Source organism: Plecotus auritus (genome assembly GCF_963455305.1).
Source record: "Plecotus auritus genome assembly, chromosome: X".
Lineage (NCBI taxonomy): Eukaryota > Metazoa > Chordata > Mammalia > Chiroptera > Vespertilionidae > Plecotus > Plecotus auritus.
The window spans coordinates 16,776,575-16,804,499 of record NC_137784.1 but is presented as its reverse complement, the minus strand read 5'-3'; the positions used below and the strand labels follow the sequence as shown (position 1 = coordinate 16,804,499).

The window sequence follows — 27,925 nt, the reverse complement described above, 5'->3', positions numbered from 1 at the left end:
ACCAGGACGGGAAACGCACCTTGAAGTCCCCTGTCAAGCCCTGCCGGGTGGGGGGCGCTGCCTGAGATCCCCTGTCAAGCCCTGCCAGCCTGAGGTCCCCTGTCAAGCCCCACGGGGGCGGGGGAAGGCACAGCCTCAGGTCCCTGCTGATTGCTTGTTAAGGCTCCTTATGGGAACTTGGCCTCAGCTGTGGGTGCAGCCATCTTTGTGATGGATGATGGTTAATTAGCATATTCTCTCTTTATTAGATAGGATGTGAGTGCAGAGCCTGTGCCAATTACAATCACGAACGCATTTAAGGGACAGGCGCTATTCCACGTTAAAGACATACAGTATGATTACCTGGTTGGTTGTACTGATCTTCATAAGCATCCAGCCAATAAAACTGAAACACTTGTTCCTCATCTGCCCCTTTTACCAGTGGCAAGTGACTGGAATCCACTTGAACTTCCTGGGCTGAGAAACTGCTGTCATCTTCCTGATCAATGTCCCAACAAGAGACATCTGGGAGAAAACCTCCTCTGCAAAAAATCACATTTTCAAAAACTTGTCAAAATCCAACAAAGCAATTATAGTACTACTTGCCAGAAAAGTCATAATGCTCTTACAAGCAGGGTGCGGTCCCTTTTCCAGGATCTGCCTCAGGTTTCACCACCTCTGCTAGCTCACTGGCTTGGTCCCAGGTCTTAGCAGCCACAGGCTCCACATTCACCTCCTCAGCTTCCATGGGCTCATCAAAGTCACCATCTTCAAAATCTATTGCCCCTGACTCCTTCTTGTCGTGTGTACACACTGCTGCTGGTGCTGGCTCTCCTGTAGGCATCATTGCACATTCCCATCATAAACTGCTGCCGTGGAGCACACAGACCTCCCCAGCACAGCCATAGGGGCCTACCCTTTTCCCACACTGTATTTGCATCTCGTCAACCTCCAAATCGGATGTACCTTGTAACTTTTACTGCTATGAATTCAAATCTTTCACACTTAAACTTGCTATCACAAATACCTTCAAAATTGCCTCCACTTCCTCCTTCCTGGGTCCTCCATTTTTGGCAGCACTTTGCAACTGCTCCACACTCTTTTACTTCTGCCTGACATCTTACTTACCAGCAAATTCAGCACGTTGAAGAGGAATAGGAGTTAACAGAGGCTCCTTCTTTGAGACAGGGGAAGCAGTTTTTCCTGAAGGAACTACCTGTAAATGTTTTTAAATGTTCATTCAGTTAGACCTGCATACTGAAAATATGCACACTGTCCTGCCCTGACCAGAGATAATGACAGTTCCCATTTATAAAATAATTTTGTGTATTATTAATGTAACAGCTTCAATTATTTTACTTTTACCTAGGTTTACAAAAAAATACTTGTTTCCGGGAGGAAAAGTATTACATTTAGCACTGTTGTAATACCTATAATAAACACATGCTACTTACCACAAAATTTACTATGACAAAAGCAGGCACATGCTATTTTTGATATACATGAAACTATATGATGAAATGGGAGTCCTAATTTAAAACAAAAATCAAGAACAAATTCAAAGGTATTTCGCTCACATAGAAAAGCAACAAAATCAATTTTAAGCAATAATGTACATCGAGTTTAAAGGTATTTCCACACACTTTACCTTGGGGGGGTGCACAGAGAAAGGATTCAGTGAAGCTCCAATGGATCTTTTCTTCTTCGGTATTATTACAGGTGGTGGAGTTATTTGAGGTGTCTAAAAGGAGGGGTAAGACACACTTCATTGCCATGCTTGGTTTACCACAAGACGGAAAAAGTACATTTCTTTCCCCATTGAAGCCCAATGAGCAAAGCATTTTTCCTTCCCTGTTCCCCCCACGGATCTATGTTCATGCACTGGGGTTACTATAGCAACACTACCACAGACTCACTAGAAACCCAGAATAGATATTGAATCCACTCCTGACCAATTTTTTCTTTTCAAAACTTAACATACTTTTCCCTTACCCTTCCAGAATATTATATTTAAAAGCTATCAAGCTGGAACTACATGATGTTAGTATATGTCATTTTAATCAAGGGTCATTTAGAAAGACACACACCTCTAAATGAGAGTTTAGTTTTTTGTGAAACAGCAAATTCCCGGAACAGCTGAGCCTGTCTGAGTTCTATCAGGGACAGCTCACCGACTCTTCCTTTGCCCCCACTGGGAATTCTAGACAAGGATCTCACGCCTAATTGTACAGACTGACAGGCCTCAATCTATTTTGGGAACATGCACTGCAGCAACTGAGTGCATTCCCAAAGCTGACTCGTGTGTGTATTCTTACTACCTCAAACACACCCCCACACAGCTCCATCAACAGGATTGCATAGCTTGTAACAGCTGGAAAGTACTCTCACCTAAAATGGTGAGAAGAAAGCAATCTGAAGGGTTGTTCATTGGTTTGGGGTTGTTTGGGTGGTGGTGGTTGTGATGATGTTGTCACTGCATTTTTTTAAATTCTGGCAATAGTCTTTTTTGTATAATTATTGAACTATTTCTTCAGGTGATGGCCCCTGCATATTTAATAACTCCCAGAGATTCACTTACCTCAGTGGTCAGATCTTGTAGAATGTCACCTAGCAGATCATCCTTGGACAAATCTATAGCTTTCTGGAAGTTAGAAAGGAAAGTAGTATGAAATAGCCCTGCACTTCCCATTTTCACCCAGAACACATGTCTATGAAAGGAAGAACCGAACCTCTTCAGTCCTCACTGAGTGCTCATCTACTAGTCAGATATTAACAACCATCTGCATATACATCACTCCCAAACCTAGAGCTCCCATCCTCTATTTCCATGATCCTCCTGTTAATCACTGAAATCACTAGTCAGTTCAGCTTTTTTATTCAGTTTTCTTTTCTATCTCCAAGTTCCAACCACTGAGGTGCCTAAATTCACCTAGAAATCTACATTCAACTTAGTGATGGAAACTGGGAAAATATTACCCAAATATTTGAGCTCAAATATAGAGAGCACCTATTGTCTGTATAATCAAACACTAAATTATTTTCACAAAAGGAAAGACAAAATATAAGAAAAACATAAAACTCACATCACCAGTTTTCTTCCCAGCACTGGCAATAAACATTGACTTGATATTGTTTGGTTTTGTCACCACAGTCTTCTTTACATTCCTCTTTTCTTTGTTGCGAGTTTTATTATCATTTCCTGTTGGAATATAAATTATTTAGAAACATGCACTGACAAAAATCAAAATGAAAAAGTCTAGTCACCTGCTCTCTGTATATGAGAATTTGAGAAGAAAACTGTTAAGAATTCAAAATACAAAAACATAAAACGTTATGCAAGGTAGAGAGGGAAGAATTTTTAAAACAGCTGAAATCAGGAAAACTTGGGCTGAATGTTAGTTCAAAAACTGATGAAAATACCAGTAAAATATCTGGATAAGTTACTAAGTGTGACTGTTAATTGCTATTGTAAGTGTGAATAAAAAGCTTCCTAAAAGGTGTGGGGGGGTTCTGTTTTACCAAGTTGTATTCCAATAGAAATAAAAAGATCAAGTTCATCTGGAAGCAGGGGATTAGCCTCGCAGTCTCCATGAGATTGCCTTTTTAGCGCTATACTGAATCTGAAAAGACAACTAAACTTTAAAAAAATAGGATTACCAGTTATGATATTGCAGCATCCTAATTTCTATTTTATGAAGAACAGCAACTATATACATGCAATATGTTGTAGCAACACTAACCCAACAGAGACATTTACACAGTAAAGAACAACCTGTGCCATGCTTTCTCTTACGATCACGTGAATGTAAATCACCCATGAATATTCCCACAGTGTCAATTTTACTCTTGCTTTCTGAGTCATCCCAGAGCAGTCTCTACCTTAAAAAGACCTCAAATGAATATAATTAACCAGTTAAATGCCACACGTCCAAAACGGAAACCATCCCCCCATGCCACGACATTTTGAATTTAAAAAATCTGCCACTTGCATCTATAGATGCTTATGGCATACAAAGGGTTAATATAGTGTGGTGGTGGCACAGGAATACATAGAACAGAAACAGAAAAGAGAGTGTACAAAAAGACTCAATTACTTATGGAAATTTAGCATATAATAAAGGTGGCATCTCATATCCCTTGGGACAATATGGATTTTTTAATAAGTAATGCTGGCTACCCATTTGTAAAGAAAGTAATCAGCCCAGCCGGCATGGGCTCAGTGTTGAGCGTCAACCTATGAACCTGGAGCTCACAGTTCCATTTCCATTAAACAAAAAACAAGTTTATAGACAAAACAGAAGAAAATTTTTACAATGTTTCACAGATAAAGGACCAATTTCTCTAATATTAAAAAAAGCCCCAAACCCCAATAGGAATCTATACTAATAATATCCTAGGTCAGGGGTGGGCAAACTTTTTGACTCGTGGGCCACAATGGGTTCTTAAACTGGACCAGAGGGCCGGAACAAAAGCATGGATGTAGTGTTTGTGTGAACTAATATAAATTCAAAGTAAAGGAGCAGAGGGGAGAGCAAGAGAACCGGATAGAACAGCCGGATCCGGCCCGCGGGCCGTAGTTTGCCCATGGCTGTCCTAGGTGGTCGTCATGCCCTCACGCATCACACCCTAACGTCATCACAAGATGGCCATCACAAGATGGCCACACGCACAACGGAGGTAGGGCCCAGCAGAGGAGGCAGGGGAGGGCAGTTGTGGGCAATCAGGCTGGCAGGGGAGGGCAGTTGTGGGCGATCAGGCTGGCAGGGGAGGGCAGTTGTGGGTGATCAGGCTGGCAGGGGAGGGCAGTTGGGGGCCATCAGGCTGGCAGGGGAGGGCAGTTGGGGGTGATCAGGCTGGCAAGGGAAGGCAGTTGGGGGCGATCAGGCTGGCAGGCAGAAGCGGTTAGGGACAATCAGGCAGGCAGGCAGGCAAGCAAGCGGTTAGGAGCCAGCGGTCCAGGATTATGAGAGGGATGTCTGGTTTAGGCTCAATCCCTGCAGTCGAACATTCCCCAAGGGGTCCCAGATTTGAGAGGGTGCAGGCTGGGCTGAGGGACACCCCCCCTGCATGAATTTGGTGCACTGGGCCTCTAGTGTGGGTAATAAACACAAACCTATGGCTCACATAAAAATACAGGCATATCTCATTTTACTGTGCTTGACTTACTGTGCTTCATAGATGTTGCATTATTTACAAATTAAAGGCAAGACCCTCCACCAGCAAAAAGATTATGCCTTGCTTTATTGCAATATTCGCTTTATTGCAATGGACTGGAACAGAACCCACAATACACCTGAGGTATGGCTGTCTATATAAACAGCTATAAGTTTTATGAAAAAATGCCCAACTACATGTGTAAAAGAAATGCAAGTGAAAAACCACAAGATGTCATTTCTCACAAATTAGAGTGGCAAAAATGCAAAAGCTTGACAACAAACTCTGTTGGTGAAGCCATGGAGGTCTAAACAGACACTCATACATTGTTAATGGGAGTGTAAAATTAGACAACTCCTATGGTGAAGAATTTAGCAATCTATATACATAAAAGTCTAAGCTACCGGCTGACCAGCCGACTGGGTGATAGCTATGACACGCATTGACCACCTGGCCTGTGGGGATTGGGCCGAAACCAGCTCTCCGACATCCCCCGAGGGGTCCCAGATTGCGAGAGGGCACAGGCCAGGCCAAGGGACCCTACCAGTGCACGAATTCTCCTCAGTTCAGGGAGATGAAAAAGCACATGGGATCGTTTCATTTCATTCTCTTCATCATGGACTCACAAAAACTAGGATTACACAATTAGCCATATTGCTACCAAATGGTACCAGAGTGTAGAGTTACATAGTTTGTCAGAAACCAGGAAGATAGTCTAATTTAAGCCATGAATGAATCAATAAATAACATCACACATGAGAAAAAATACACGTTCTTATTTTCTATAAAAGGGAAGACAGGAAGAATAATCAGAAACTATTAAAAATAGTTACCTGTGGAGATGGGTAGAGACAAGTAGAAAGCATAGGAATTAGAGTAAGATCTTACCTTAATATCTTGATACAATTTTGATTTTTAAATCACAAAAATGTTTTACAATATTAAAAAAATAAAATGAAAACAAAACAAACATAATAGATCTATATAGTAAACTGATTATATAGCACACACACAAAAATTACTTCATACACCTTTTGAAGACAGCACTCTGACTATACAACCTTAATAGGTTATATGCCAAGAATAAAACTTCAAAAAAATTACAAACTTTAGAAAGGTTGTTGGTAGAGGTATTATAGGTTTAGTGATTCTAAAATTTCCAATATTATTTTGTGTAATTTTAGAAGACAAGGGTTTTCATTGGTCGTTAAGGTAGATACAAATAGAGAATTGGGGAAGATGAAGAACGGTGTAGGATTGGGTTTCAATCTAATGTATCAGTATGGACTCACAACATACATAGACATCAAATCTTATAGTTCTATTCACTGAAAAGACCTAGAAACCATTATGCTCCAGCAGCAATGAGTACATCCATCCCCTAGATCTGAGTACCATTCTCCACTAAGGAATGATTCTTGGGGGAAATGGTTAATTCCAGGTCTGAGAGAGGAATAAGTACAAGGAGAACCTGGGACATCTTGTTTCCCAGAAAGCAAGGAAATGTTCAAAGATTGATGAAGCCATGTCAAAAGGACTCAGGAGCCAGCTCAAAGGGGATCCCTTTGCCAAATTTGGGATAATTTGAAGATCAAAATACATGATGATAATGGATATTGAACTATAACAGTAGTTTATTCAAATCCATAAGTTTTAAGTGATCATTTTAAAAAGGGCCCTGGCTGGGTAGTTCAGTAGATTAGAGCATCATTCTGATATGCCAAAGTTGCAGGTTCGATCCCTGATTAGGGCACATACAAGAATCAACCAATGAATGCATAACTAAGTGGAACAACAAATCGATGTGTAGCTCGCTCTCTCTCTCTCAAATGAATACATTTTTAAAATTTTTTAAATAAATAAACTAGCCCGGCCAGTGTGGCTCAGTGGCTGAGTGTCAACCTATGAACCTGGAGGTCACGGTTCCATTCCCGGTCAGGGCACATGCCCGAGTTCCAGGCTCGATCCCTAGTGTGGGGCGTGCAGGAGGCAGCTGATCAATGATTCTCATCACTGATGTTTCTTTCTCTCTGTCCCTCTCTGAAATCAATAAAAATATATTTAAAAAAACAATAAAAAGGAGAGAAAGGATCAACAGATGCTGAAAGCACTGGGTGAAAGTTGGTGGAGAAAAGGGATATTATATGCACATGGTCTCATATTATCACCCCACATTTACACTAACTACAATGGTAGAAAGGTAACTTTACAAGGAAGAGATCTGACAAACATCATCTTACCCAGAGATCAACTTAGTATCACCAATAAAAGGACAAACTGACACTACGTGCCCTGACATGATTGATGAGAAGAACACAACTTCATCTCTATTGTATTTTTGCCAAAATATTTCATCTGACTCTAAGCACAAAGAAGCAATCATGCAAATCCCAGATTGTGGGGTATTCAAGAAAACCACCAGCCTGGTCCTTTTAAAAATGTCATAAAAGACCCCCCCCAAAAAAAAGGCCAATGGGAAGAGGAGAGGGATGGTGCTGTTCTACACTAAATAAAACTAAAGAGACATGAAAGCTAAAGTGGACTCTGCATTTTTAGAAACAGCTATGAAAGACATTACTAGGTTAACTGGGAAAATCTTACTATGAACAATATATTAGATAACATGATGAGAATGGCAAATAGACAAATGTCCATGTTCTTAGAAGGTAACTGCTGAAGCATGTACAGGTGAATTGTCATGGACAACTTACTTTCAGTAAATTCACCAAAAATTAAGTCTCTGTATGTGGTTGTGGGTACAGTGAAGAGGGAGAAAGTGAACACATGTTGCAAAATGTTAATCTACAAATTAGGGTCCAGACTTTCTGAAAAGGGCAAGACAGCACAGAATTTAGACTTTGAGGCCACGTAAGTCTCTCTTACGCTGTTTTATATTCTTCTTGGCATCTTTCTTTTTAAAAAAAAACATGCTTTACAAATGTAAAAACCAGTATTAGCCCAAGGGCTATACAGTAACAGGCATGGTTTCCTCCTGGGTTAATGAAAATGGGAAACTGGTGATGGCTACACAACTCTGTGAGTATATTAAACACCACATGGGCTTAAATGTATGTATACTTTAAATAGGTGAATTGCATAACATGTGAATTATATCTCAATAAAGCTGTTTAAAAATAAACCGCTGTGAGTGGGCCATAGTTTGCTGAGAAAGAACTAAACCAGAAAATAAGAGAATTTTCCCTTCTCATCTGACAGAAACTAAATCAGGCATGTTAAAAAAAAAATGTTTGCCAGTGATTGTTCAGCTAAGACAGTCTGACACATCCATTCATTATCATTTTCAATTTCAATTAAACAAAGCAAGAAGATTAAGTTCTAAACCTTGTTGAAGTACTACACTATTATCAAAGAGCTAAAATTCCAATTAAAAGGCATTACTGCCGTAACCGGTTTGGTTCAGTGGATACAGCGTCGGCCTGCGGACTGAAAGGTCCCGGGTTCGATTCCGGTCAAGGGCATGTACCTTGGTTGCGGGCACATCCCCAGTAGGAGGTGTGCAGGAGGCAGCTAATCGATGTTTCTCTCTCATCAATGTTTCTAACTCTCTATCCCTCTCCCTTCTTCTCTGTAAAAAAATCAATAAAATATATTTTTTTAAAAAAAGGTATTACTTATCTAAGTCAGCAAGTCTAAAATGACTACAAGACTGAAAATTCCTGCCCTAGCCTGTTTGGCTCAGTGGATAGAGCATCAGCCCGAGGACTGAAGGGTCCCGGGTTCAATTCCGGTGCAGAGCACTTACCTCGGTTGCAGGCTCAATCCCTGGCCCTGGTTGGGGCTTGTGTGGGAGGCAACCAATGATGTTTTTCTCTCTCTCTCCCCCTCCCTTCCACTCTCTCTAAAAATAAATGGAAAAATAACCTCAGGTGAGGATTAAAAAAAAAAAAAGGACTGAACATTCCAAAATAAGTGAAAGACCAAACTCTTTGGACAATAGAGACATGAAACTTCATTTCCTGGTATTTTTGCTTTTTCTATTTAATTTTCTACACAACTATGCTCCTCTCAATAATAGAACATTTCCTATACCTAAAAACAATTGTGATAGGTACTCTTCCCTTAAAGGAAACAGTATCAAAGTACCAAGTCATCTCAAATTTTAAACAGTTCTTTAAATCTCAACATGGTACCCTCTGGAAAACAAAAATATAGGTACCTATTTCTTGAGAATCAAGGGCATCATCTTCAAGGTCATCATCAAAAATCTCTCGGCCATCCTCCACGTAGCCGACACCATCTGCAGGAACAAAATGTAACATTGGGATCAAGTTTCTAAAACTGGCCAATATTTTAGCCAGGACCACACCACAAAATGTATAACCTTTAGACCCACTCAGATGTTCTCCCGTCCTGTGCCATTTTTAAGTGCAGCAGAATTCTGTTTAAATAGGTGTCAGACAAAACAGCATCCACACAAGTTTTCTGAATTAAAACCAAAGGCTATCTACTATACAGACATCCCTCGTTTTACTCTGCTTCGCTTTACTGCACTTCACCAATGTTGTGTTTCTTTACAAATTGAAAGCAAGACCCTTCACCAGCAAAAAGATTACAGCTTGCTTTAATGCAATACTCACTTTATTGCTGTGGTCTGGAACCAGACCCACAATCTCTCTGATGTATGCCTGTACCTACCTAGGTCAGCTGGGGAAATGATTTGGCTCACAGGATCAAAGTCTGCTACAGACTGTACTTTACAGTAGTTTTATTCTACCAGAAGCATCCTATATAATAAAAGGCTAAAATGCAAATCGACAAAACAGAGGAACGACCGGTCGCTATGACACGCACTGACCACCAGGGGCAGACGCTCAATGCAGGAGCTGCCCCCTGGTGGTCAGTGCCCTCCCACAGGGGGAGCGCCACTCAGCCAGAAGCCAGGCTCATGGCTGGCAAGTGCAGCGGTGGTGGCGGGAGCCTCTCCTCCCTCCATGGCAGTGCTAACGATGTCCAACTGAGGGCTCCCAGACTGTGAGAGGGCGAAGGTCAGACTGAGGGACCCCCCCCACCCCCGAGTGCATGAATTTCATGCACTGGGCCTCTAGTAAAACATAAAAGAATGAAGATCACAAGCCCAGAAAAGCACCTCATTCTATGAGGGAAACTGGCAATAGAGCTGAGTCCAATTACAGAAGTAGAAACATACTAGTAAATAGTCACAGGTGCAGTCTACACCTCCTCCCTGTGGTCAGCATTCACAAGCCCAAGAAGTCACACCGTACCAGCAGAAACCTCGAACTTTCCACAAGGGGTGTAAGAACACGTGGACCACCCTTTGCATGGTGCTTTCCACTGCCCAAGGCAGTCCTCATGCACATAGCAATGTAATCTTCACAGCCATTCTGTGAGCTAGGTCAGTGGTCGGCAAACTCATTAGTCAACAGAGCCAAATATCAACAATTGAAATTTCTTTTGAGAGCCAAATTTTTTAAACTTAAACTTCTTCTAACGCCACTTCTTCAAAATAGACTCGCCCAGGCCGTGGTATTTTGTGGAAGAGCCACACTCAAGGGGCCAAAGAGCCGCATGTGGCTCACGAGCCACAGTTTGCCGACCATGGAGCTAGGTAGTTTTCTTATCCCCGCCTTACATGGGGATACCGCACAAGTACATGGCTCCTCCTAGTTTCTACACAGCCATTTCCTGGAAGATTTATACTACATCCTGAGAAATGTGCCTGGATTCTCCAAAATGCCCCTAAATAAATGTTCTATTGTTCTGCTTCCAAATACTGTATTTGAGGAAAATCCAAACCAAAGGTATGATCTTAACAGAGCCTTGCATCTACTCATGCAAAGCAGTACGAAACACAACTAAGACAATGCCTGGCAGGCAATTTCTTCCCACATACCATCATCCACGATCCAGTCATCATCCTGGCGTGCCTGAACTAGCTTCGAATACTGTTCTTCATCAACTTCTTCATAAACACTTGCAAAGTCCTCAACCTGCCATCACACAAGTTTGAGAAAGCTTCAAATGGAGTGAAAGTGTTAAACAATTCTGATGAAAAAAAATTGTCAAAATTGAAACTGGAATGGCAGCCTGAAGGAGTAGCTGCAACCAAATCATGAGTTCTGACATTCAACACCACTGCAGGGTTTTCCTTAAATAGACATCAATTAGCTTAGTATTCCTTTTAGGTGGGTGTTAACATAAGATATTAAATGATTCCATTAGCATAATACACTTGTCACACCATCAATTACTCATCTACTTCATAAAAAACAAACTGAATTATAGCCAATTCTTCATTAGCTGCTTTGGGGATTATTCACTTATAATTTCTAGATTGGTTTCTCCTGTACTTAGCAAACCTGTAAGGCATGTCACCTCCCTCTCCACTAGCTCATGTTGCCCTGCGCATAGATGATAATTTTAATAACTATTCATCCAACCAAATATAATTCAAAAGGAAAAACCTCACCCCTCAACCCCCTCCAAAAGGTAGCAAAACACACTATATTCCACAGATACACTAGATATGGGTTTTGAGTGATTTCTGTTTGAATTACCACTGATCCCCCACCTTTCACAGGTCTTGCGACTGCAGAGACACAAACACTGAGCTACTGGAAGCAATCTAAGGTCCATCAATAGACAAATGGATAAAGGAGTGGTCTATGCATATAATGAAATATTACTCAAACATAAAAATGGATGAAATCTTGTCATTTGGGACAACATGGATAGACCTTGCAGGCATTCTGTTAAGTGAAATAAGTTAGACAGAGAAAGACAAGTATCATATGATTTCATTATATGTGGAATCTAAAAAACAAAACAAAACAAAACCAGACTCATAGATACAGAGAACAGACTGATGGTTGCCAGTGGGGAAGGGTGGACAAAATGGGTGAAGTGAATCAAGAGGTACAAACTTCCAGATATTAAAAAAATAAGTCATGGGGATATAGTGTATAGGATGGGGAATATAAACAATATTAAACTTTGTAAGGTGACAAAATTCAAAAGGGGAATCATTCAAAAACCATTTCGAGTGTAACTGCAGAATACAGTGTTTTGCTAAATTTTAGAGGGGTATCAAAGGAGATTTTCCCTTTTGAATTATATTTGGTTGAACAGTTATTCGACTTATTGTGGTGATCATTTTGTAAAGTCTATAAAGTCAAATCACCATGCTATACACCTGAAACTAATATAGTATTGTATAACAATTATACTTCAATTAAAAAAAAACAACGCTGAGCAACTTGGAGGGCAAGTCCAGAGAGTGGCAAGTCCTCCAATCATACAGGATGTCCTACTGCCAGAGCACTAGAACACCGTGAACCACTGGCATGAATAGAGCAGACCACCTCAGCCCAGTTAAAGCAACAAATGGAGCAGATGCACACCACTGCTGCAGCTGCCGTGGTGACAGGCCATCGACTTCCCAGATGAGAATTTGGTGGGCTGGTTAGCAAGAACTTGGATGCCTCTTTAAAAATTTCCCCCTTCACGCCCTGGCCAGTGTTGCTCAGGGTTAGTGTCAACTTGCGCACCTAAGAGTCTCGGGTTCAAGTCCCAGTCAAGGGCACGTCCCTATGTTAGGTTCAATCCCTGACCCAGTCGGGGTTCATACAGGAGGCAACCAATCGATGTCTCTCTCTCTTATATTGATGTCTATGTCTCTATGTCTCTATCTGTCTCTGTCTCTCTTCCTTTCTTCCTTCCTCCCTCCCTCTCTCTCCCTCCCTCCCACTCTCTCTGAAAAGTAATGGGGGGAAAAATCCTCAGGTGAGGATTAATAACAACAACAAAATTTGCCCCTTCTCTGGACAGTTATGCCTTATCAAGTGGGTGGTGGGTGGAGGAATTAACTAACTCCAAAGACCCTACGAAAAAACACCTGGACACCAAGCTTTGCAAGCACAATGGTTAGAATGACTGGATTTCTGCCATAGCTACAAGGCTTATAATAATTCCAGGACTAAGCTTAGTTTTCACCTCCTGTTTATTCTATAGGGATCACTGGCAAATATTTGGCTTTCTACCATTTAATAACAGAAACTATCTGCCCTAGCAAATTAAGTTTTTGACAACCCAAACACAACTAGTCTAATTAATATCTAATTAATATTTCTGTACTGACCAATTTTTTTTGGGGGGGGGCAGGTGATTTTTGTTGGTTGAAGTCTATGGGGCATACTTTGTCTCTTATTTAATCAACTCACTTATTCAAAAAGATACCAGAAAACTTTTCTTAAAAATCATTTTGAGTAACAAGTCATTTTGACTTTATCTCTAAAATCACTGCTACTGCTCAGCATGAACTCTTAGAGCTATGCAATTAACATCAGTGATTGAAGAGAAATCAAGCACATTGTGTAAACATCTGAAATGCCCCAGAGAACTCCTTTATAGAAGTACCTACAGAGGGAAAGTGGGTTGGAGGGGGTAGGTGGAGATGGGCAAAGAGGGGGGAATAGGGACAGAAAGAGACTTTGCTTGGGGCAGTGGGCATATGACACAGGGTACAGATGATGTTTTGTTGTGTTGTATACTTAAAACCTGTATGGTTCTGCAAACCAATGTCACCCCAATAAATTCAATAAAAAATGCTTTACTCCTGTTTTACTATAATCCTTTTAGCAGCCCTTTATGGTCTGGTTGACTCACTTAACTTCTTCTGCTTGCTTAATTGTCCAATACAGTATAGGCCATGGTTAAACATTCATATTGTGAAGCCTGAGTTCAAATCAAGACTCTGCCTCTGTGACCTCAGATCTATCAGCTGCAAAATGCTCTTGATTATAGCATCTAACTTTATATGGTTGTTGGAAGAATTAAATAAATGACCATATTTGTAAAAGCACAATAGTGTTAACAAAAAAGTGTATTAATTGCTGTTATTTTCTAGTATTAATTAATCACTTTCTGGCCCCCAAGGCAGTTAAGATACTCCGGGAACATGTTGAAGGTGAAGCTAGACAATGCTGTGCAGATGGTAGCTACTCTGTTTCTACCTACAGGCCATAAACAATGGGTAGAGAAAAACAGCCAAAATGGCGTGACATTCCATTTTACATCAGGGCACAGCAGAAATAAGATCCAAGTCACCACTGCCACCCCCCTTGCAAATGAAATTAGGAAAAACAATTCTCTCCAAGTGCTTAGATAGACTGCTTAGTACCTTAAGAGTAAAGTAAAAGCATCTCTATGCCCCCCCCCAACAAAGCCATGGGATTTATCAGAGATGCAATGTACTTAATAAGGAAAATATATACTTTTATTTCAGAATTGTGGAAGCATCTGTAAAATGCCTTACAGGAACTTTAAGGGTCAAGTGGCTATGAATTGGATGAAGCACAAAGGAAAAAAACAACAGAAAAATGATTACTTACTTCATATTTATACTTCTCACCAGCTTTAGCCTTTTTCAGTCTTTCTAGAGCTTCCTGGCGCCCTTTCTTTGATTTCTTTTCTCGCCGGGATCGAGAAGCTACAAAGCTCCCTGAATCTGACACAGCTGTAAAAAAAAAGCCAAATTTACATGAAATGTTACAAAATTGTCACCCATCTTGCCTCAAAAGCAGAGGAATCCGGGTCAGGGATTGAACCTAACTTCCAGCCAATAGTAATACACAATTTCAATATTATACAAATGAATACTTTTTATAATGTAAACACAGTAAACCATTGATTTTGTGGACCTCGATTTAACGGACTTCGGATTTAGTGGACAAAATTTCTGGTCCGTGTGTCATATGTGAAAATTAACACCTTGTTAATACTAAAATGCTTTTAACTACGATTTGCTTATAATTAAATTAACAGTTTATTTTCTTGTTATTAATTCAGTTATTTTTAACAAATTTTAGCAAACAGGCCATATGTTGGAAAAAACACTAGTAATTTCGCCGACGTAAATAAATACATATCTACAATTATAGTCTATATATTTAAATCCAAGAGTCACTGCTTGTAAATAATGTTCTGCAAATGATTAGCACATGATCACACCAGATCTCCCAAGGTAACTGGTTCTGTTGTCTCATGGCGTGACTTTCTGTAGCAGTTTTAATGCAGGCTGGCAGATGTTCCCACATGCGCTAAGCCATGCCCAGCCACGTGCATTTGTTTACTCGCAGTGACTGGTGAATGCACACATTTACTAAACCTGTTCAGTATAAATTTAAAATTACAGTAATCCATATAGAAAACCTGTCTGCGAAATTAAATTTTTCATACATACTTAATTTTAATTACAAACGTGTCTACATAAGTAACAACAGGTAAGCTAATTTGTCAATTTTTTAACATACACATTTGGAAAACCTACTTGATTATATAACAGACTTTCAGCTTTAATGGACACCCCCCCTCACCCAAATTAGTCCATTATATCAAGGTTTTACTGTAATTCACAAAGTTCATGGCCGAGCCTGTAGCTACTATGACACTTCAGAGATTTTTCTCTGCGATACAGTTGAAACAACTAAAGCAACTATTATTTTTTTCCTCCAAAAAGAGAAAAATTCAAATTCAATTGATATCTCTTATAGACACTAGAGAAGAGAGATCAGCTTGTCCAGTGGTTGGCAAACCGCAGCTCGCGAGCCACATGCAGCTCGCGAGCCGCGGTTTGCCGCTCTGTTGACTAATTGAGTTTGCCGACCACTGGACTAGACTAAATGTTACCATGTAGTTGGAAGCTGTGAGGATTAGGCAATTGTGGCATATTGTGTGCAAAGAAGTAAAGGGTAGTATATGACAGTGGTCAGCAAACTCATTAGTCAACAGAGCGGCAAACCGCGGCTCACGAGCCACATGCTGACCACTGAGCTAGTCCATAACCTTTGCATTACAAATGAGGGGCCTAGGAGAGTTATAGGAGAGTTGTATTTCATTAATCAACATTTGACATGATTTAAGGAGCACCTGCTCTTTGCAAAGTACTAGGGGCTCTGAGAGACACAAAGATCAAAAAGATATGGTCCCCATACTCAGAGAACTTAAAATCTAAAATGGGAGATAAATAGCAGCTAACTCTAAAACAATCTTTAGAAGTCATGCATGCCCTAACAGGTTCAGACCAAGTATCTGGAATTTCAAAGGAGGGATAAATTGGGGTTGGGAGAATTTAACAAAGATGACTCTGAAAAGATTCTTGATTTCTTCACTGATTTCCAGGCCTCACTTAGTTGGTTAGGGCATTATAGGATGATGATGAAAAATTACAAAGGTTAAAATGTTTTGTCAAAAATTACTGAAATACCAGAGGGCTTCAGTGTTCATTCATTCAACTTTTGAATTATTCATGCTTTTGGTCATTATAAACTGACCACTCACACACATACTGAAAAGATTTCATCCACATAATTAAGACTTGCATATACCAGCTAATGAATAACCAAGTCAAGTAAGACAAAGTTTAGGCTCAGCATGACTGCCATCTATGCCTGTGAATTTGAGTATTTTATTGTATTTGGTGCTAATTATTTTATAAAAAGAAGTAGGCACAGAAAAGGAAAAGTATTGATAAGAGGCATCCTAATAGCTCTAACCCCACTGCAAAATTCTTAACAACATTAAGCGGTTTGACTAAGTGTTTGACTGAAATAGAAGATGCAATTTAAAGAACATGTACCAAATGCTGGCAATAAACTACCAAAAATTGCATCTCAAAAGTGAAGCATAATTAGAGATCTTATTTCTTCTAGCTTCCTGGAATTGCAATCTCTATAACATCTCAGTCTATTGTTTGACTTTCACATTTGACTTTTAAATCCGTTTTAGAAAGGCATTAAGTAAAATTAAGGAATGCAGGTACTTAATGACAGCCACAAAATCCTGGGTGTGACTCAAATGATTAAAAAAATGAGCAGGCCTACATGAAATGGTTTCAGAGAATACTGAACATGACCACTATGAGTGAAAAGTAGGCCTCAATGTGTTCCCTTTAGGATTCCCTGACTCCTCTTGATTAAAATAACAAAATCTATAGTCTTCAAATGGACTTACTCCACAGGGTTTGGGGTGCAATAACAAATATGACAGAGTTGCCTGTCCTCAAGGTGTTCACAGCCAAGTAAAGCAAAAGGACTTGAGGCTCCCACCATCATATAAACAGGGTGTCATGTAAGAGATAAGAACATGGTACTGAGGAAATGTAAAAAAGAACTGTTAATTTTGCCTCAGAAATCAGGGCAGGCTTCACAGGAAGTTTCCAACACAGACCTAGCAAGAGGAGTAAAATTTTACTATCAGAGTACATGGTAAGAAGTGGCACAAGCATAGGAAAAGGCACGAGCCAAATTACGAAAGGATGAAAATGCAAGGTGTATTCAGAAACCGAAAGTCAGTGTAGCAGATAACGCGTCAGAGTGTCGAGTAAGTGGGAGAATAGATCAGGGAGAAGCAGCACAACCCAGCTCTGTCACTTACTGGACAACATGAGATCACACTTAACCTTTCTGAGCTGCAGTGGCCAGCTGTCTTGCTGTTGTTTAAGCTGCCCAGCATATGAACCTGCTTGTGAAATTTCCCCTATAAGTCTTTTCTAAAATATATTTTTATTGATTTCAGAGAGGAAGGGAGAAGGAGAGAGAGAGATAGAAACATCAATGATGAAAGATAATCATGGATTGACTGCCTCCTGCACTCCCACACTGGGGACAGAGCCCGAAATTCGGGCATGTGCCCTGACTGGGAATCGAACCATGACCTCCTGGTTCATAGGTCAACACTCAACCACTGAGCCACGCTGGTCAAAGTTTTGATGGGACACAGAGGCCATGTCCTACTACGGAAAAGGCAGATGCTCTTTCCCAGATACCCTTGCAGCTAGGGCATGGGCATATAAAATAGGCTTTCCCAATTAGGAACACCTGCTCAGACTTTAAATCAGAAGCTAGTGTCAAAAGGAAAGGGGATGGGCTAAGGAAAGATCCTATAAGTAGCAACAGCTGCAGGAGGATTAAATAACAGTGCCAGCAATGTTAACTACAGCTATAACAAGCTATAACCTCAAGTACTTGGCCATGGTTGGCAACGACATCCTCACTGGAACAGTTTTGTGATACAATTTTAATCACTATTCCTGGCTAATCAACCCCCAGGCTGACTCTCCATTCCGCCTGGAGTTTCCGTGAACAACACAATATCCTTCTAATAAATTCCTTTTCTGTTTAAATTAGCTAGACTTCAAAAATGGAAAATAATTGGCAATGGCTTATTGTTTTCTTTTTTGTTTTTATTTTTATTATTATTTTATTTTTCAATGGTCAATAAAATTATAAAATTGTAAAAAAAAAATAGCTAGAGTTGGTTTCTATAGCTTACACCAGTGGTCGGCAAACTGCAACCACTGGATAGGGGCTTAATCACAAGGAACAATAACAGACTGTAATTATTGGAATCGAGAGTCTAGGTCACTGGTCGGCAAACTCATTAGTCAACAGAGCCGCAGTTTGCCGACCACTGGCTTACACCTAGGGACTCAGACTAATGCAGAGCCTCAGGGTCCTCATCTCTGAAATGGGGATAATCATGTCTGTCATAAAGTTGTTGCAGATTAGATGAAGATACTTGGCTTTGTACTCAGCAATATAAGAGAAGCTCATTGCATGTGTGTATAGATGCAGGGTAGACAAACACACTACTTAGCAGTAACATGGTCTAGTGTCTAGAAAACAAAAGTATAACAAAGCAGTGTCCTCAGGGAAGCTTCAATATAGCACTGCATAAAATTATGCGTTTAGCCCTAGCCGGTTTGGTTCAGTGGACAGAACGTGGGCCTGCAAACTGAAGGGTCCCAGCTTGATCCCCAGTAGGGGGCGTGCAGGAGGCAGCCAATCAATGATTCTCTCTCATCACTGATGTTTCTATCTCTCTCTACCTCTCCCTTCCTCTCTGAAATAAACATATTTTTTAAATATATTTTATTGATTTTTTTACAGAGAGGAAGGGAGAGGGATAGAGAGTTAGAAACATCGATGAGAGAGAAACATCGATCAGCTGCCTCCAGCACACCCCCCACTGGGGATGTGCCCACAACCAAGGTACATGCCCTTGATTGGAATCGAACCTGGGACCCTTCAGACCGCAGGCTGACGCTCTATCCACTGAGCCAAACCGGTTAGGGCAATAAACATATATTTTTAAAAATTAGGCGTTTACAATCTCAACTCCATGAAAACAAAAATCATGTCCAGCTTACCTACCACTGTTATAACTAGAGCCTGGCAAAATGCATATGCCTAGTAGGTACATAATGAATATTTGAATGAACAAATGAATGAACCACTCACTGTACATGCTTTATTTAATCATTAAATTCTCCCTGGTCCTTTTTCATATATAAAGCTAGTTATAGACCTTTCACTTTTCACTTCCATTGTCAAGGTACCCCACCTAATACTTGAGGGGAAAAGGCCTACATTTCCATTTTTGGAATGTCTCCAATGCTTCACATAGTAAGTTAGCAAAAAAGAATAAGCGTGAAAAAAATCCAGTTACAAAAATTTAATACATGGTTCAAAATTACCATGTGAAGTACCCCCGTCCTCCCCCAAAGCAGACAAATAATGGCCTGCAACCGTCTTTCAGGTAACAATCTTTCAGTCTGCTCTAGAGGAAAAATTCCAGTCACAAGTCTCCAGCAACACTTAATCAACACCATGACTTAAGAGGGGTCTCAAGATTGCACAGTACCCTCCAAAGAGTGATTTCTTGATGTTCACAGATGTTGCACAGTTTTCAGGGTGAAGAAACAGCTTAGTGGCAAATCACTGATGTAGGGCTGCAAAGACTGTGCATGTGCTCACATCCTACATCCCATTTGTAATGCAGGCTAGTCAACTGCCTAAAATAAGTTGTCCTAAAAGACAAAAGGCTAGAAGAATAAATTGAAATCTCTGATTCCCATCTAGGTGAATGCAAAGGAAGTTGATTTGGAAGCAAGTTCTCATTAATAGTGATCATTTGAGTGACAGATGTGTGACGCTTCAGCTAAGAAAGTGAAGCATCTGATTTTAAGTTAGAAGTTCACTTAAGTCACACTTTAGTTGAACACTGTTCAAAAAATCAGAAATCAGACAAAGCCATTTGCATTTTTGTACTCTATTTTTTTAAATAAAAGATTACCACTGAAAACGGAGTGATACAGGACATCTGAAATGCTGAACTGATACTTTTTTAAAGCTTCATCAGAGAAGACTAGATTGTGAACACTATTTCAATGCAATACTTGAACTTCCATAGAATTTGAAAGAAAAATTGTTAATGCATAAAGTAGAAACCCAGTAGCTAGAAAGACAAAATGCATCTGTATGTTCTGGTGACAGCACTTAAAAGTTTTCTTTACAAGGTATGACAATTTCCTGGGAAGTTTCTATAAAGGGGATGACATACATCGTAGCCCTCAAGTGCATAGTTGGGGTGGCAGTAGTGAAATACTTTCAGTCAAAACTGTGCCCCGCTGGGGCCAGTCTTATAAAGGTGTGCCCAGAGCGTGGCACACGACTCACCAAAAGAAAAAAACAAAACAAAAAAAAGAAAGGCAGGCTAGTGTGGAGACCCGCAGTGACCGAGGTGACGCAGCCTCCCAAACAAAAAAGCCCCGCAGGCGGGGGCTGCCAGGAGCAAAGGGCCCAGCACGCAAGCCCCGTCCTATACCAGAAAAGTCCCAGCCCCGGGCGACCAAGGTCCGCGCCCAAACAGACCCGCAGGACGACTGGGGCGCGCGCCTCCTTCAGGAAAAATTAAGAGACCCATCCTCTAGCCTCCACCACCCACAATCATGCCACGGTCCCCGCACTCCCAACCCGGGACCCCGCGTGGCCCCAGCTCACAGTCGTCGCCGTGCACGGGCGCCATGGTCCGGGAGTCTCTGGATTCCGCGCCAACCAGCCTGAAACTGGAACGAGGGCAGAGACAGGCGCCAGCCTGAAAGCCAATCAGCGGCTCTGAAGGCTGCGGACTTCCGCCCGGAAGGCCCCTGACGTGCCGCGCTGCGCCAGGCCCCGCCCCAGGTCTTCCCGCGAGCGCGCGTTGGGAGACCTGTGGTTGACCCCTGAGGGGGAAATCGCTGTAGCGGAGCCGGAGGGGAGGAGAGCTGGAAAAAGAAGCGGTCGGGCGCTGGAAAAGAGCCGCCTGAGACTCGCTGCGCAGGCGCACCCATACTGATGGGGAAAATGTGGGTGCGTTGGAGCAGGGGCTTTCTGGTTCTGAGAGGTGATTTTTGCGGAAAAGAAACGCGGGCGGGTAGTATGATGGGCGTGGTTGGACCGGTTTCCCAGAAGCCTGGGAAAGCGACTGCCTCCTGCTGTGGACTCAGAGTCTGGCCTGATACTTAGCTTCTCAGAGTGTGAACACAGTCGCTGTGAGACACACACACACACACACACACACACACACACACACACACATATACACATATAACCACATAAAGGTATGTGCACTATCTTAGCCAAACGACCAAAAGTAGCATCACCAATAAGAGGTAATCAATCATGTGCTTCCTAATGTGATGCACTTGGGAAAAGGAGCATCACCGATATACAGTAGTCTTCTTGCAAAACAATGTTTAACCTGAAGAGAATCATGAAGAAATAATCAGCTCTATTCAAAGCATAGGGCAAAAGACATCTGGCCTGGACTCCTGCAGAATGTCAATGCTATGAAAAACAAAAAGGGCTTTAGATTCTTGTGTGTGGTACAAAGCATGCAATGTATGTATCTCCTTTATTGTTTAACAAACAATAAGAACAGAAACATCTGCATGTATATCTTAACAAGAGAACCCTAATTAAGCCAAGAACTTAGAATGAGAATTAACCATCTTTGAGTACCATTTTATGTAGAAGTAATTTTAGCCATCAAGGCCTCTTCTCAAACTCATTAGTGCATAATGTTCTTGGCACCGTCCCCCTAGAGAGCAATGTTAGATCCATGCCCTCAAGTAATTCAACATGAATTATTGACCAACGGGCAAATCTTTTGTGATGACTGAGCCCTGGATCATAATGTAAATATGCAGTGTTATCGTGAATAAAACCTGTCCCAAAGACAAACAGCTCTATACTAATGCTTTGGGACCTTCTAAACCAGCAGCATGAAGTCACACTTGGAAATAGAAAACCAGAATCCACCTGTGAATTATTAAAGGTATTGGAGCAAAGTTAAGAAAGAATTATGATGCCTAGGGCCTAGGCAGTTTGGCTTAATGGATAGAGCATCGGCTCGCAGACCGAAGGGTCCCGGGTTCGATTCCAGTCAAGGGCACATACCTTGGTTGCAGGCTCCATCCCCGGCCCTCTGGTAAGGACAACCAATGGATGTGAGTCTCTCTCACATTCATGTTTCTTCCTCTTTCTCTGTCTCTCTTCCTCCTTTCCACTTTCTCTAAAAAAATATCAGTGGAAAAATATCCTCGGGTGAGGATTAACAACAAAAATAAAGCACCTCTGTATTTAAAAGTCTCTCATTTTTAAAAAAAAGAATTATGAGTTAGAACACTAATCATATAGTCAGTCAATAGTGGATTTTAGCCAAGGATGGCAGCATGAAGGTTTCTTAATTTACATATGGCCATAAAGTTTATAAAGTTTAGAGCTGTAGTTCTCAACATTGGCTGCAAATTAGAATCATATGAGTAGTTTATCAAAGTTTAAGTGCCCACCCCCAGCTATTAAATCATAATTTCTTAGGATGGGATTCCAATGTGCAGCCAAAGTCAAGAACAAGGGATCTAGACAAGTAATTGCCTTACCTGTTAGAGTCATCTGCAGGATGGCTACCCTGGACATAAATATCAGGTTGAACTATATGTGGTCACTTATACCTGGATACACCTTTTTCTGTGAGGAAAGAGGACTCATCTCCCATCTGTTCTAAAGACTTTCACTCTTTAGTATCTTACAGCATTTAGTATTGTAGCTTCCTATGAATCAAATGATATCTGGGTTACCTAAAAGACTCTTATGTAAGGCCAGCACTACTCGAAAAGATCATCCTCAAAACAAAAGGTGTTCAAAAGTGGGGGAAAGGCACATGGGTTGCTTCTAGCTTTGGGCTATTTTGAATAATACTGCTATGGACGGCATGTTCTTTTTAAAAAAATATATATTTTTTTATTGATTTCAGAGAGGAAGGGAGGGGAGAGAGAGATAGAAACATCAATGATGAGAGAGAATCATTGATCAGCTGCCTCCTGCACAACCCCCAGTTGGGTCACATGTGCCCTGACTGGGAATCAAAACTGTGACCTCGCCCTAACCAGTTTGGCTCAGTGGATAGAGCATCAGCCTGCGGACTCAAGGGTCCCAGGTTCGATTCTGGTCAAGGGTATGTACCTTGGTTGTGGGCACATACCCGGTGGGGAGTGTGCAGCAGGCAGCTGATCAATGTTTCTAACTCTCTATCCCTCTCCCTTCCTCTGTGTAAAAAATCAATAAAATATATTTTTTTAAAATAAAATAGCTATGATCATCTGGCAAATACTTTAAAAAGAAAACTGTGACCTCCTGGTTCATAGGTCGATGCTCAACCATTGAGCCCTGCTGGCTGGGCAGCATGTTCTTTTTAAAGGCAAAATTTTTTACCATTGAATTGTCTTGGCACTTTTATCAAAAATCAATCTACCAGCCCTGACCGGTTTGGCTCAGTGGATAGAGGGTCGGCCTGTGGACTCAAGGGTCCCAGGTTCGATTCCGATCAAGGGCATGTACCTTGGTTGCGGGCACATCCCCAGTAGGGAGGTGTGCAGGAGGCAGCTGATGGATGTTTCTCTCTCATCGATGTTTCTAACTCTCTATCCCTCTCCCTTCCTCTCTGTAAAAAGTCAATAAAATATATTTTTTAAAAAAAATTAAAAAAATCAATCTACCAAATATATGTGGGCCTATTTCTGGATTTTTCTATTTTGTCCCATTTATATGTCTATGCTAATATGCCTTGACTAATGTAGCTTTACAGTGTCTTCAAATCAGAGAGTCTGAGTTTCCAACATGTTCTTTTATTTTTTTCAGAATTATTTTGGCTAATCTAAGTCTTTCATATTTTCATATCATTTTTAGCATGAGGTAGTCAATTTCTACCAAAAAGTTTGCTGGGGTTTGGACTGGGTTTGTATTGAATCTATAGATTAAATTGAAGAAAATGGATATTTTTAACGATTCTGAGTCTCTCAACCCATGAACACAGCATATGTCTCCCTTTTTGTACGTGTTCTTTCCTTTTTCTTGGCAGTCTTTTAAGTTTTCAGTGGACACAACTTCCGCATGTTTCATTAAATTTATCCTTAAGTCGTTCATGCTTTGATGCTGCTTTGAGTTGGTATTGTTTTTTAAATTTTCATTTCCAATTGTTTGTTGCTATCTAAGATTTTAATGCCAGCCCAAAACAGATAACCAGCTTTCTCTTCACTCAACTAGGGCAGGTGGCACAGCTGTGGGAACATAATTTTATTTCTTTGGCATTTCTGCTGAATTGTCCCTTATGCAGAGAAGAGTATGGAACATTACTAATGAGCCACCCAACATTTTGTTTTCCTTTGGAGCCCAGCATAGAGCTTGGGAGCAAAGGCATTTTTAAATTGGCACCTTGGCCCTAACTGGTTTGGCTCAGTGGATAGAGCGTTGGCCTGCGGACTAAAGGGTCCCAGGTTCGATTCCGGTCAAGGGCATGTACCTGGGTTGCGGGCACATCCCCAGTAGGGGGCGTGCAGGAGGCAGCTGATCGATGTCTCTCTCTCATCGATGTTTCTAACTTTCTATCCCTCTTCCTCTCTGTAAAAAATCAATAAAATATATTTAAAATAAATAAATAAATAAATTGGCACCTTGGTTTTAATTTCAAGACCCTGGCACAAAGTGTCTTAACTGCCTAGATTTATTTCATGGCATTAAATTCCATTTTCTTTTTTTTAAAATATATATATTTTATTGATTTATATATATACATATTTTTTATTGATTTATATATATACATATACATATGTATATATACATATATATATATATATATATATATATATATATATGCCACAGCCAGAGCCCCTCCTCTGTGCCACACCACAGGATGTGCCAAGCCAGATATCCAGATTCTGTTCACATTTTCCTGCTAAAAGTCCATGCTCGACCACCCCTTGTACCTAGGGATATGCAACTCTGCAGATTGGCCCTAAGGAAGAGGCCACAAAGGCTCTGGAAGCAGGCTGAGGTGATTTGGGAAGAAAACTCTGAAGTGTTCTAGAAGGGGGGGGTGAGGATATCCAGGAGTGCATATGGGGGAGTGTCCCATGGCCACATGGACTCCTCAGAGGAAGAGGTACCTGCAAAAATGCTTAGATCTGAAAAGAAGTTTTGCAGGGTGAGGGCTATAAGGAACTGTGGGAAAAGGTCCGATACAAATATAGCACCTATTTTCTTGGGTTTCTCAGTCGCTTTTAGACACAAGTTCCACGGGGTTGTATCCCTATTGCCTTCTAAACTCCTCCCATGTTGAGGATTCTCTCCTAAGAGCCCTCATATGGTTTGGAAAAACAAGTGTATCAGTCCTCTTTAAACATGGCAGCCAAGGCAATGATCCCTGCCCACTAGTGAGGTCTAGCAAGGTCAACAGAATGCTGCTGAGGAATTCATGCAAAAGAAGGGTGGGCCCTGACTGGTTTGGCTCAGTGGATAGAGCATCAGCCTGCGGACTCAAGAGTCCCAGGTTCGATTCTGGTCAAGGGCATGTACCTTGGTTGTGGGCACATCCCCAGTAGGGGGTGTGCAGGAGGCAGCTGATCGATGTCTCTTTCATCGATGTTTCTAACTCTCTATCCCTCTCCCTTCCTTTCTGTAAAAAATCAATTAAATATATTTTTTTAAAAAAAGTGTGGTTTTACCAGCTCTGGAGCTGAGGCCTAGTTGATCATCCACACCTCCTGGGCCATGAGGATACTCATCCCCCGAATTCCTGTGATGGGGCTGACACAGTTTGCTTCCCCAACAATGCTTTTTTTTCTCCGAGGGCCAGGGGCTGCAAGGGCTCGCCACAGAGTTGGAGAATAGGGGCTGAAATCCACCCCTCCCTCTGTGCACCAAGTGGGGCTGCTTGGAGCCAGAGGAGCACCTTTTTCAAGTTCACACAAGGTGCTATATAGGGTAGCTGAGATCTGCTGCTGACCTGTTTCTAACTCTGTGGGCCTGCGTGACTAGGCTCCATCCACTGACAACTCTCAGAGCTCCGGAGCGCCCCTTGTGGTAGACCACAGAGAATTGTTCAGAGGGATCCCCTGAGACCATTTTCACTCATGAGATTCTCAAAAGTAGAGAAAATCCCAGAAAACCACCATTAAGTGTTCAGATAATAGACACCTTCATAATCCAAAGGTAGGTGGCTTAATTTGTTGACCTAAGTCTGTGCTAAGAATACAGTATGTAATTGTATTGGTAGCCCTGTCTTGGTTCTATTTACTTTATAGTCAGAATTAATCAAAACCTCTCCTCTCATCTTTCTCGTGCTCGTGACAAATGATCACCCACTCTAAGCAGGAATTAATTGAGCAAATAGATTGTCAATGATTCTTCTTTTGGATGTGAGATAGAAGCTTGGAACTATAATCAAATGCACTGTTATTCTTTTTTTTTTTTCCAAATGCACTGTTATTCTAAGAGATGACAACAAGAGGCAATTTCAAAACAAGCCTCTTGTGAACCATTGGGCCTTGATGACACAAGAGTGATTTTTCCATTACTGAGAAGAGCAAACCAGTGCAAATAGAGGCAGATGATGTCTTCCTGACAGCTGAACCCAAGCTTCAGTTTAGTTTCAGAGAAACCTCCCATTCGAGCTGATCTGTGCTGTGTCAAGTTGGGGCATCATTTTAATGGATCCAGTAAATCAATAATAGAAGCAATAATGTGTCCAGGACTTGGGTTTTTTTTTTTCTCATTTAGTCTTCTATCTGGAACCTACCCCTACGGTGTGGCTTACCTCTGATGGCCCATCCCAATCTCTTTGTGGGGATGATCCATGGGGATAAGAATGAAGATGAGGGGAAAGCATAGGAATGAAGAAGGAAGAGGCACCTGCAAAAATGCTTGGAAATGAAAAGAAGCATTGCAGGGTGAGGCTATAAGGAACTGTGGGGAGAAGTCCAATACAAATATAGCACCTATTTTCTTGGGTTTCTCAGTCACTTCTTTTTTTTTAAATATATTTTTATTGATTTCAGAGAGAAAGGGAGAGGGAGAGAGAGATAGAAACATCAATGACGAGAGAGAATCATTGATCAGCTGCCTCCTGCACACCCCATACTGGGGATTGAGCCCACAACCCGGGCATATGCCCTGACCAGGAATCGAACCCTGACCTCCTGGTTCATAGATCGACGCTCAACCACTGAGCCACCGCGGCCAGGCCTCAGTCACTTCTAAACACACGTTCCACGGGGTGTTCTGCCTATTGCCCTCTCAACTCCTCCCATGTTGAGGATTCTCTCCTGACAGCCCTTGCATGGTTTTGAAAAACAGGTGTATCAGTTCAGTCAGGGAAGCAGAACCACTTTGAGCTGTGGAGGAAGGGATTCATTATAGGAGACCTGGCGGGTTGTGTGAGGGACTGGGGGAGTGGGGATCTAGAGGAGAGTTGGAGGATGGGAGAAACCACCCACCTGGCAGTCAGAAGCCCGGTCTATCCAGCTCCCAAAGTGGAAGCACACGGGAAGCTGCTCCTACCTCTGTGGGGCTGCACAAATGTCCAGTGGTGGGCCTGGGGCTGTTGTTGGTCAACAGCGTCAACATTTGGGAAGAAGATCTGGACACAGAGTGAAGGGACA

General features: G+C 41.4%; 1 protein-coding gene across 1 annotated transcript in view; it reads right to left on the bottom strand.

Annotated features, from left to right (window-relative positions):
- The window catches only part of POLA1 (DNA polymerase alpha 1, catalytic subunit), a 319,132-nt gene extending 298,071 nt beyond the window's left edge, over positions 1-21,061 (bottom strand). The window contains exons 1-10 of the mRNA XM_080652141.1: positions 20,952-21,061; positions 14,502-14,626; positions 11,006-11,102; positions 9,311-9,391; positions 3,063-3,178; positions 2,558-2,620; positions 1,628-1,720; positions 1,108-1,195; positions 609-813; positions 343-521 (exon numbers count right to left, since the gene is read on the bottom strand). Of these exons, the coding sequence (XP_080508267.1) occupies positions 343-521; positions 609-813; positions 1,108-1,195; positions 1,628-1,720; positions 2,558-2,620; positions 3,063-3,178; positions 9,311-9,391; positions 11,006-11,102; positions 14,502-14,626; positions 20,952-20,976 (1,072 nt within the window). The 5' untranslated portion in view covers positions 20,977-21,061. The remainder of the gene's footprint in view (positions 1-342; positions 522-608; positions 814-1,107; positions 1,196-1,627; positions 1,721-2,557; positions 2,621-3,062; positions 3,179-9,310; positions 9,392-11,005; positions 11,103-14,501; positions 14,627-20,951) is intronic.
- Between the last annotated feature and the right edge of the window lie 6,864 nt (positions 21,062-27,925).